Source organism: Anthonomus grandis, chromosome 2 (genome assembly GCF_022605725.1).
Source record: "Anthonomus grandis grandis chromosome 2, icAntGran1.3, whole genome shotgun sequence".
Taxonomy (NCBI): Eukaryota; Metazoa; Arthropoda; class Insecta; order Coleoptera; family Curculionidae; genus Anthonomus; species Anthonomus grandis.
Window position 1 is genome coordinate 26,848,470 of NC_065547.1, and position 12,601 is coordinate 26,861,070.

The 12,601-nt window shown below is 35.0% G+C and overlaps 1 protein-coding gene across 5 annotated transcripts in view; it reads left to right on the forward strand.

Moving 5' to 3' along the window:
- LOC126747854 (proteasomal ubiquitin receptor ADRM1 homolog) overlaps window positions 1-12,601 on the forward strand; it is a 421,821-nt gene that overhangs the window by 19,453 nt on the left and 389,767 nt on the right. For 2 of the 5 annotated variants that reach the window (XM_050456778.1, XM_050456760.1), the window contains exons 6-9: window positions 1,368-1,506; window positions 1,566-1,716; window positions 7,130-7,281; window positions 7,340-7,617. In XM_050456778.1, the coding sequence (XP_050312735.1) occupies window positions 1,368-1,506; window positions 1,566-1,716; window positions 7,130-7,281; window positions 7,340-7,570 (673 nt within the window). In that variant the 3' untranslated portion in view covers window positions 7,571-7,617. Of the gene's footprint in view, window positions 1-1,367; window positions 1,507-1,565; window positions 1,717-7,129; window positions 7,282-7,339; window positions 7,619-12,601 lie in introns of all 5 variants that reach the window. The other 3 variants (XM_050456769.1, XM_050456792.1, XM_050456787.1) reach the window with 3 other exon arrangements.

Below are 12,601 nucleotides of genomic sequence, written 5' to 3' on the forward strand. Positions count from 1 at the left end.
ATTTGTTGATTGCTTGAATTTTGTTTGACGTTTTGATTGGCATTTTAATTATTTTACATTTACGTTGGTAAAGTTAAATAGTTCTTTGTGTAAATTATTTCTTGATGTAATTTCGGGACACCCTGTATAAGCGCCTGATTTAATGTTTGGTATGACATCGCTACTGTGTCTATTTTTTTAGTACAAAAAAAGTCCTGGAGGGTGTGCAAAGCTAGTACCTTACGCACAATAGTAAAAAATAGATACAGAAGTGTGTAAAATTAATCCTGTTTTTATGAATGCGAATTTTGTCACATGAAATGTAAGTAAATGCTCAGAATGTTCACATTTTACACAGGAGTAACATACACAATTTTGTGGTCTCTTTTAATTATTCTGATAATTAATAAATACATAGTGAGTTAATATAGCATTAGTCAAATGGTGACATATTCATATATTAACCCATAATGCTTAAACAAATTATAGAATACTAACAGTTTACATCAGAGGTAGGCAATTCTTAATACAGTTTACGAATTAGACATTTACAGCATATTTATAAAAATATATTGTACCTAATATACCTATGACTATGTGTTTTATAAATATTTTGTAGATGTATCAGCAAATGTCTGACAAGTCCTGGAAAATACTTTGCTACATTCCCGTATATAACAAACAAATTTAAAAAAATGGTTTTTGTCTACAATTGAAAGTGCTAGTGTATACAAAACTACTTGTTAACATACTATGTAGTTTTGTATACACTAGCCATCATTATCAATTAATTTTACTAATGCTGGATGAATGGCGTTTTCTAATAATATCCGATTGATTTCTGCTGATTTCTAGGTAGAAAGAAGGCGTCAATTATACATTTATCAAAAATACACGTTCAAATATGCATTTTTGCCGGACCTTGCCTGTGTACTTAATGAAATATTTTGGGATTTGATTCCAATACGCAATTCTAATAATCAGAATCGTTATGTTCCAGATGAATTTTGTAAGAATGACACTTGTTTATTTTCAAAATTTTTGGAATACTGTCTCTCTTAATTTCAGATGCTATCGCCAACTTTCTTTCAACACTCGCTGTGGATTCTTAAACATCGTGACCTAAAATAGTCACATCTATAGCTTTTTTTATATCTATAGCTTCTACTTTATGTAATTTTTTCATTTACAATAAAACATTGGCAAATTTTTTTCTCTGTTAATTTAACATACTAGTGCATAAAGCAATTACTTTAATTTGATATTAAATTAAGATGTTGATAATTGAATTAACAAGTAAACTTTATAAATCTTGAAGGGTGTGTAAAGTGAGAGCACTTTTCAAACGGTAGGTGAACGAAATTTGATTAGTATTTTTCTAAATCCAGGCATGTGGGAAGTGCCAGGACTAATACTCCTGCCATAACCCACCGGACGGCAGCCAGTACACCATCGACAAACACCCCAACTGTAGCAAGTCAAAATGCTCCGGCAGTTGAAGCTACGCCTCCAAACATGAGTGTCCCGGTGGGTATTACATGAAAATGTCTAAGACAAATATTAAGGATTGTTTATGTGAAATTTAGGCATCAACCCCGGCAGCACCTAGAGCAAACAAAGCCAGACCTTCGGCAATAAAACCACCAGAGGGTAGCCACATTCAATTGGCAGATTTGCAAAGCTTTTTGCAGGGCATCGCACCAGCTCCTTCTACCACACAACAGCCTGGACAATCTGGTAAGTACGGTTTTTCTATTTTTTTTTACTTGGCTAAAAATAAGTATGTACAAAATTTTTGGGAATTCGAGGTACAAGATCGGTTAAGGTGGCCATACTAGGCTTCCAGCTTAAAAATTTTCTGACAGAGGGTGCAACTAATGTTATTTTTAAATCAATCAATTCTTTATCTGCTTAAATACATCAATAATATTTAGCATTGTCAAGACAAATTTACAGAATTTTCTAATCACTACACAATAAAAACCATATTATGCGTCATTTTACATAAAATTTGTCTAAACTGTAGGGACACAAATCTAAGAGTTTTTTTTTTTACAAAGACAAACACTTTCATCTGATGGTCTAAGTAATTGTATAGTTTTAAACTGTTAGTTATGTATGATTTAGGGGTTAATAATAGTTTTAAAGTGTATAGTTTTAAACTGTTGGTTATGCATGATTTAGGGGTTAATAATAGTCGATGTTGGTTATGAGATTAGATATACAGTGCATCCCAAAAGTTAGGTCTAAATTCATTTAAAATTCAGGGGTGTGTTCGAAAAAAAAACGCTCGGACCCGTCGATTTTTATTTCAAGTTGCGCATTTTTGCGCACGTGAAGTTTGTATATACAGGGTTTCTCAAAAATAAATTACGACCATCAACTTAATTTTTTCAAATGAAAGCACCTTTTTTTATTTTATTTTTGAATTTAGCGTGGAATTCTACGTATGTTTCATGCATCATGTTCTATACCTAAAGTCAACGGTTTTTGAAAAAAAGACGACCAAACATTATTATTGAAGTTCACCTTACGAGTCACCTTATCTCTGAGAATTTTTATACACAGCAAAATTCCATTCATTCGTGTTTTTTTATTGTTGGCTCGTGACCGTGTATTTTCATAGAAACTGTATGAGAGTTGTACGCCAAACAGATATTGTTAAGTGTGAAGTGTACGAGCAAAGTTGCAGTTTTCACATTACTATTGTGAAAACTGCAACTTAACGTTAACGGAACGAGAAAAAATAAAAATTCTGTGCATGGTTGGGTTAGGTGATAGAACACGTACTCAAAGAGAAGCTGCTCAATTATTCAATGAAATCCATCCTGATCGTCCTCCGATATGTCAAAAGGTGGTGAGTAGAATAGAGGCTAAATTTAGAGAATTCGGTCATATTAGAGATCTGCCGAAATCTGGTGGTCCTGCTCGAGATGAAAATGAACAACTTGACGTTTTGCTTTCTTTGGAAGAAAATCCATGCACTCTCTGTCGCAGATTGGGGCAAATTTACACATAGCGAAATCCATAGTTCATCGAATAGTTAAAAAGCACAAATATCACCCCTACAAAGTTATTCCTGTGCAAGAGTTATTTGATGACGATTTCGATAGGCGAAATGAGTTTTGTGAACGCTTAGTAACATATATTATTTATAATTTAGTAACAAATATTATTTTTTCCGATGAAGCCACGTTCTGTTTGAATGGTAGTGTGAACAGACAAAATTGTCGATATTGGGCAACAGAAAATCCGCATTGGATGAAGAGTAATAGGTCCCTTTTTCTTTGAACAGACTTTAACGGGACAAGTGTATCTCGATTTTCTCCAATTTGAATTAGTGCCAGCATTACTACCAAATCCATTGGACTCAGACTATCCTGACGAAGAACTAATTTTCCACCAAGATGGCGCTCGTCCGCACTATGCTGCCACTATGCGTACATTTTTGGATGAAACCTTTCCCAATCGGTGGATAGGAAGGAGAGGACCCATCGAATGGCCTGCTAGGTCACCTGACCTAACACCAATGGACTTCTTTTTGTGGGGATACCTCAAGTCGAAGGTATTTGTTAATAGGCCAAATAATCTAGACGACTTGAAAGAGAGAATTCGCAGAGAAGTGCGCGCCATAACTCCGGAAATTATTGAAAATATGACAACGAGACTTTATTGATCGCTTTGGATATTGTCAAGCCGTGACTTTAACGTAGCATTTAACTTAATTTTTGTTCTTTTTTTATTTTTTACATGAATCGTCTTTTTTTCGATAACTGATGACTTTAGGTATAGGACATGATGCATGAAACATACGTAGAATTCCACGCGAAATTCAAAGATGAAATAAAAAAAGGTGCTTTCATTTGAAAAAATGAAGTTGATGGTCGTAATGTATTTTTGAACACCGAGCGTTTTTTTTTTCCAACACACCACTGAATTTTAAATGAATTTAGACATAACTTTTGGGATGCACTGTATGAGCTCAAACATAGGTTAAACAATGATAAATATAAAGACTTGGAAGAGTCATTTTTTGGAGCTTCTGAAATACGAGCCTGCAGCTGTCCTAAGGCTTTAACCTCCCCACCACGCTAACGGCTTTCTTTTGCAACCTGAAGATTTTTATCCAGTCAGCGGAACATCCTCAAAAAAGGAGACCGTGTGACAATTTGGACTGAAAATGCCTAGGTAGGCGGTTCGGGTTACTTCAATGGGTGTGATGTGTAAGATTGTGCGAAGCAGGTAAAATATCCTGGAAAGGCCATTAGAAAGATGATCTATTGTTACTCCAGCTCAGTCTACTGTTGAGTTTACCTCCCAAAAATTTAAATGACTTACCCTCGTCCTTTTCTTTTAAAGAAAAAGCAAGGATTTTTGTTTTTTCGAGATCTATACAAAGGTTATTATTATCTGTAGACCATAAGCGCAATTTCTCGATTGTGGCAATACTTGTTAAACGGGCTGTGGCTATTTCTTCAATGTGGTCAAGGAAAGTAATGCCGTCTGCGTATTGTATTGTCGTTAGTTTTTATAAAAGATAAGGCAATTCATTGACATATAGGATAAATAGTGGGGGACCTAATATGGATCCCTGAGGTATATATGACCCCGGTGACGGGTAGCACTGATAAATGCCTACCATCAATATCAGCTAGCTGGTGACGACCTGAAAGATTAGAGCTAATTATATGCGGGACCTTACTTCTGATGCATAGTGTGCCAATTTATCGAGCAGGATCCGGTGTGACACACAGCCAAACGCCATTGAGATGTGACAGAAATTGGCCATGACTAACCCCCCCTCTCTCAAAGCACTCGACTATACACACGGTATTTCAAATTCGACCCTCATCATGTGGATCTCGGAATCCATAAGAGATACGAAGTTGGTTAAATTGAGTTTGGCAAAGTTAAGAATTTTTGAACTTAACAATATTCTGTTTAAGAAATTGAAAAATTCCGTATGGTTCCGAAGGTATTCGAAAAAAATACGAAATTTTGATTTTATTTCTTTCTGAGCTTATGTCTTATCTGATTTTAAAATAATTTGCACTTTTTACTATGACGTTTCGTCTTTTGCCAATCATCATCAAAACCGATTTTCAGCATGGAATGATTCTTGGTTGGTACTTACCAATGCGTTTTTCCGATTCTGGTTTTAACCAAAATAGGAAAAAACATCACGGATCAGATGTTTGGCGTTTGGTTTTGACCAATTATTACCCCGCTTTAGACTTGGGTTATTCTTTCGGTTCTTCAGTCCATTGTAAAAAATTTATTGAGGATTGCGATGTGTGCGCCTTTTATAAATTAAAAAGAATAAATACCAATTAGTTTAAAATTATCAAGGAGAAGAAGTAGTAGTTAAGGTTGAGGACAAGGAATTTGCTTGATTGTACCTATGTTAGAAATTATGTTATATTTGTTACGCACAAATATTTTATATTATTTTTAATTATTGCATATTAAAGTATTAATACATTACTTAGTAAAGAAAACTTAAATTGAAGGAAAGAAAATTTAAAAATAATTCCGGCAATAAGGTGTTTATTGCTTCACCCATGCAAATTTACATGACCATTATACATAATTTAAAGTTTCATCCAATAAAAGCCCAAAAAGAGTAACCGCGGTTCTTACCAATTCCACGCTGAAAACCGGCTCAACTTTGTTTTTTCTTATGGGCACCATAACTTTGGGTTTTGCCGTTTTTAAAATCTTTAAAAAGATTGTTAAAATCTCTGCAAAATTACCTTGCTTAGCTTACTACCTAATGATGTGAAAAAAGGTGAGTACAAAAATTATGTACTTAATCATTAACATAGTAATGGTTCTGTTTTGTGTAGCCTTATTTATTTGTAGTAATCCCAACAGATCAAGTTTATTGCTTTGGCAGAAAGAAAAACTTTGAGTCAGTAGCTGGGTTGAAACTATGGTTGTTAGTATAAACATGTCTTGACAAGTTAATTTTGATGCTTGTAGGTCTAATATTTAGGTTCTTGTTTTTCGCAGTCTCCCTACAATGTTCATTAATACATGTGGAAAATCTTCATTCGGCCTATCCAATGTAAAATGCATTGCAAATCTCACTCGAGCACCCTCTCACCCTCTCATTAGATAATAAATATCTAAATGAGAATCAGGGATATAAATATCCATTAGAATAAAATATTTAAATTCCATTATTAGAAATATTAAATAAGCTTTTTTAATATTCAAAGAAAATGGTGATTTGCAACATGCTAATTATGTCGTCTTTTCCGAAAAATCAGACTACGACGCTACTGCAGTTTATTTATATAACACTAAGTTTATCGCATTTTTGGAAGAGAAATTCGGCCGAATTGGCGTTAAGAATTTTTTTTATTTTTCCGATGGCGCCGGGTCCCAATTCGAGCGCTCGAATGTCAATAAACAATCGCTCTAAGCCTAAGATTCACTTGATGCGCAAAACATTTCAGACCGTGAAGAATGTAAGATTACTCACTTTTTTCAAGTATCAACCAAGATATTGTCAAAATAAAAAACTTTGTTAAAAAATTTCAATTTTAAGGCATCATTTTTCGTCCCTTGAACTATCATTTGAAATCGAAAGGTACATGGAAATCCAAAACTCACTTTTGAGTGGCCCACTTGGGAAAATTAGACTCATAAGTAACTTTTGCTTGTTATACTATTTAACATAAATAAATATTTACATTAATTAAGAAATATACACCTTATTATTTATTTACCCAAACTGTCTGCAAGTGTTATTGGTGGCGCCCTCTATGACATATTTAAAAAAAAGGTATATTTTAAGATTTGCCATATCAACAAAAACATTCCAAATTTTGTTTAAAAGGAAGAATAAATGCAAATGTATGGCCAAAATTGAAAAAAAAAACATTAAATTTCCACCCTATATTTGGATGTCTTTGACTTTTGGACTAGGTAAATAAACTAACCTATTTCTAGGAATTGCTGTTACATTATTTATGGGTTATTTCAGTTGAAGCAAAGATCAAAGAACAGTATAACGTTTTCAATCTCTTTTAAAATGATAGTTCCGATCTTATAGTTATATAAAATCATTAACAAACGGATGCTAATCAAGTGATTAAAGACAATTTCACCTAATTACGGAACTTCACCATTGCGCTCTTTACAGTTGATCTTTCTTCAGCTTTAACTGGCGAGGCCCTATCAAGCATCATTAATAACCCCGAGGCGTTACAGCAGCTTCAAGAACATTTACCCGCCGTAGATAGTAACACCCAGGAAGCGCTGAAGTCTACTTTGACTTCTCCGCAGTTTCAACAAGTATGTCATATATTTTTACCGCTTTTATCATACTTCTTAATGTCCCCCTTTTTTTTAGGCAGTGTCACAGTTTTCTAGCGCATTGGAAACCGGCCAATTGGGCCCCGTGGTGTCTCAACTGGCAGTTAATCCAGATGCGGTCGCGGCTGCTTCTTCAGGAAATATGCAAGAATTTGTTAAAGCTTTGGAAAAATCATCTACGGAGGCAAAAGAGAAGGATAAGACTCCTAAAAAGGATGAGAAGAAGAAGGATGATAAGGACGATGATGAGCAAATGCAGCTTGATTAATTTGATTTTTCATTATTTGTCAGTTTTGTATTAGAAATTATTGGACTTTGCAAATATTGGAAGTATTTTTTTGCGCGTGTAATCTTTAACATAGAGCTTTTTTATTAGATTTTCGATCAATATTAATTTACACTATTCAGACTCAAAGTTATTATCTATTTTGATGCAATATATTGTCAAAAAAAATAACTGCGTGTTAATATACGCTACCTGTGGATGCCCTCGGACTAAGTTCTAGGGAATAGTAGCAAATGGTTTTAGCACCAAGTACTAAAAGGACCGGATTTTGTATATTACTGTGCCTAAATTTCTTTGGCAACAGCGTAAAGGTTGACACACATAACCGCAACGAGAACGATCCGTGAGTCGGCAATGTCACGGACGACTTACCGTGGACGATTCTCAGAACACACTTAATCGATAGACGGCCGTGCTTACGGCAGTGTTTTGTTACCAGCGTGTTAACAAGACTCGTGGTGTATGGTTGATGCGTTTCTTAACTTACATTATTATAATGTATGCAAAATAATTAGTAGTTTTCTAAATGTTGAATTGGCTCTGATAGCACTAATTTTGGATCAAGAAGCAAATAAAAAGAAGAAGGAAATGGGTAAATTCTGCGTGGGAAACCGGAAATATACAAGGTGAATTTCAAACACTTTTTCCCTATTTACTGAAGGATGAAACGATATTCTGCGAATATTTTCGAATGACGCCAACATTTTATAAGCTTTTAAAGAAATTAAAACAAAAGTTAAAGATAGTAAAAGTTAGTTGGTTGATTTTGACTACTCATAAGCTGCTTCAGTTCATATTCTTGGACAATTGAAAAAATATGACCTTTTGCTTCATGAAATAACAAAGGACTTAATGACTTTAATGCTGGAGAAATGCCATTTTTTTCGGTCATTTTCGGCTTTTTTTTCTGATAGAATATAATTCGTAAGTTGATTGCCGTTTGGAGTTCTTGTGTTTTTTCTGGACGTATTTTTCGCTTTGCAGGAATGGCCGGTTTGGTGAATTTGATCTTCTTGGTCACACCAACAGCTGAACCAGCGACAGAATCTTGGCCATCCCCTTCTTTATGATCTGTCAATGCATTTTTATTTTCTAATATTTCTGTTTTATCCTCGGCATTATTATTCGCATGCTACGTTTCTAATGTATCAAATGTCTCATCATCCACATGCTGACTATCCTTCGTAAAAGAAATATTAGAAATTGTTTCTCTTTCTGACATATAAGAAATGGTTAAGAAAGCCTAACTGGTCCTCGAATTTATATTTGCGATAATTTACAGCTGCTTTTCCCGATACGGTTTTCCTCCTTTGAATAATTCTTCTAAAATGATCACGTGCAGAAGCCCATTTCTTCTTACAATTCTCTATTTCACCTGCAAACGAAAAAATTTATTAAATTGTTGGAAAAATGTTTAGGATTACCTTAAATTAGCTTGCTTGCCTTTTTGACTTAAATATTTCTATAATAAACTAATTATTCTTGATATTCATCTGTATTATTTTATTTTATTCCTATATTCCTTTTATCATTATAATATTTTTATGGTTCTAACTTCTAAGTGCTATATATTTTTTGGTAGAGGTAGTATCTACTGGAATTACAAAAAAACGTACTCCATTTTACTTCTTGCTTTAGTCGATGCAAAAATTCTGATGGAGGAATTTTGACAAATTCCAATTTTGAAAAAGCTTTACAGAATAACACACTCGATATTCCTCATAAAAAATGCTTACCAGGCACAGATATTGAACTTCCGATGGTTATCGTTCCCGACGAAGCATTTCCCTTAAAAAGTTGCCTAATGAGATCGTATCCAGAGAGAAACCTAACAAATGAAAAGAAAATCTTAACTATCGTTTGAGCAGTACAAGGAGAATATCGGAAAACGCATTAGGTATTTTGCAAAAAAAAATTCGTATTTTCAGCAGAAGACTTCAAGGAAAGCCAGAAAATTTTGTGTGTTACACAATTTCATAAGGAAAAATGAAGGATAGCGGAGGGCCTAAATAAAAGTGTAAACGGTTCTACAAGTCTTTCATCAAATTTGCATCCACCAAGTCGTCTCCGTGGACGATCAAAAGATGCAGCGTTTCTGGTGCGGGATCAGTTAAAAAATTACCTGAATTCCCCGAAGCAAGTGTATAGTGGCAGAAGCAAGCCGCATTAGTAATTTGATTTATGCCTACTCATTATATAAAATAAAGTATTTAATTGTACAAGGTGAGTTTGTTTTTTTTTGTTCCCAAGAGCATTCTTTTTCTATTATACCAAATAGAAATTTTGTGACTGATTATATTTTTAGTTAAATAAACCTTAACGTTGAATTAAATTTAATTCTTATTAATGTTTTTAGGTATTGCTTGTTAAGTTCCCTGATGGTATCTGTTTGTCTGAAAGTCTTCGCATGGTTGTGTCCTGGTAATCCCTCCTAGTAAGGCTTTGCTTTCTTATGTCCCAGGGTTGTGTGTTTCACCGTATTTTAGGCAATACCTAATACCGATTCTGAACCTATCAGGTTGGATTCTGCTCCTTTTTTGGCTAGCTTGCTAGCCGCCTCATTTCCGCATGTACCGGAATCCATGTTAGGGTAATGTTTGAGAGTAAACATTACTGGGGTTACGCTGGTTTAATGGAAGAATAAAAAGAGCGTTGAATTGCTTATAATCTAATAGCTTATATTACTGCACACAATACCGTAATTACTAATTAACTTTAGTTTACAGTCAGCTTCGAGATTAAACGAGAGCGAGAAATTTACGAGTATTTAGTTGCTTTTATTATGAGTATTTACTCTATTGCCGAGAGTTTGGCTTTTAGCCGCGAAACGAGAGAAAAAATGTGTTACTGGGACAAGGGACCGAGATTTTTTTTACACCCAAAGAACGAGTGGCGGGCAACTGCATCTTTTCCTGCTTATGATCTATTTTTAGATTTTTCGGGGAGGGGCCGGTAGCGAGCGTGACGATTATTACAATAACAATACAAAGAAATCAATGAGAAAGAGGATTAAGAGATAGGCTTAATAATTTGAGAGAAATGGGTTGTGTCTCCACCACATTCTGCCCCCGAGTTGAAGCTGTTAGCTTCAAACAAAGCAAAAAGAGAATTAAGAGATTTACTATAAAAAGTAACATTAACTCGAAGGACCAATAGAATAATGAGAGCAAGAATAAAAATGTAGGGATTTATTATTTATCAGATTCAGTAAGAGAAACTTGAACGTTTTCTTCGGGTAGCGGACAGACCTTTGTGATAGGTCTGGTATAATATCTGTCAGTAGCTTTGAGTTTAACCACCCTGACTCTTCCATCTGCACCCTTCATAACCTCAGTCACTCTAGCTAAAGGCCATTTAAGAGGGGGAGTTTCATCCTCTTTGAGGAGGACCAAATAATTAACTTCGAGGTTTTTGGATAACCGAAACCATTTTGGTCGATTTTGGAGACGATTTAGGTACTCTACAGTCCATCGTTTCCAAAAAATTTGTTGGATTTGTGAACATCTCTGCCAAAAAGAGAGTCTATTTTACGGAAAGTCCTTTTCAGGACAGGCCGTTAGGGACGTACCTATTAAAAAATTACCAGGGGTTTTAGGAGAAGTCAGAGGGATCGTTAGACATAAAGCAAAGCGGCCGAGAATAGCCTCTATCTGGCAAAGAATAGTACTAAACTCTTCAAACGTAAACTGAGAATTCTTCATAATTCGGTATAGGTGATACTTTGTGCTTTTAATTGCGGACTCCCAGATACCTCCCCAGTGAGGAGATCGAGGGGGAATAAACCTCCATTCGGTTTCGTTTTGAGTTAGAAACGTCTTTAAAGCATCATAGTGTTTGTCAATTTGAAAAAACTCGTATAGTTCTCTTAATTGATTTCTTGCGCCTGCAAAGTTAGTTGCGTTATCACTGAACACAACTGTGGGATTGCCTCTTCGAGAAATAAATCGTCCAAATGTCATTAGGAAGGCTTCAGTAGATAAACTTGAGACAGTCTCAAGATGTGGACATACACACGAATAGAGCAATGTAACCTTTAATAACATTGGCTTTTCGAAGCCTTGAGGATTTGAGGAAAAAGGGACCACCAAAATCTACACCAACTTTTTGAAAGGGTCGTGAAATTGTTATTCTTTCTTTTGGTAGACTAGCCATAATTTGCTGATTTGTCTGGGCATTGAATCGAAAACAGACTGTGCAATTCCTAATTAAGCGTTTAATTTGGCGCAAGCCATTTTAAGGGCCAGAATTTAAGTCTGAAATTGGAGAGTACGTTTTGCGGCCCAGCGTGACCTAAACATGTTGTTCACGTGAAAGCATGAGAGAGACGACATAATAGTTAGCTGGAAGAAGGATTGGATGTTTTTGATCGTAAGAGACTTTAACATAAGCCAACCTACCACCAACTCTTAGAATGCCAAAAGAGTCCACAAAGGGTTTTAGGCAAATTAAGTTCTTGTTAGACTGTTAGAGAGAGGCTTATTACTTTTAAACTCACAGATTTCTTTAGAAAAATATTTTTTCTGAAGTATCTGAACTATTAGTTGAAGAACCGAAATAAGTTCTGTGACTGTCAGAGCGCCATCAGATCTACTTAATTTATTTTTGGAGTTATGAATAAAACGCAAAATGTATGCGATTACTCGTTGAAGCTTAGAAAAACTGGAAAACTTTAAAAACAAATCATGCCAGAATCCACTTTGTCGAGACAAAAAGGTTTCTACTACGTGTAAATTAACCTTTCGTTCTTCTGGAAGATTAGTTTCTTTGGAGGGGGTGTTAAAGGCTTTCAAATTTAAATCCATCGAATTTAAGAACTTTGGCCCGTGAAACCAAAATCCAGATTTTAAAATGTCTTGAGAAAATAGTCCTCTAGATAACATATCTGCTGGATTCTCGGACGATTTAATGTATCGCCACACACAATCAGAAGTAAGATCCTGAACTAAGGATACTCGATGAGGTACAAACACAGGCCACCTACTAGGGTGACTTTTACACCAAGCGAGAGCTATT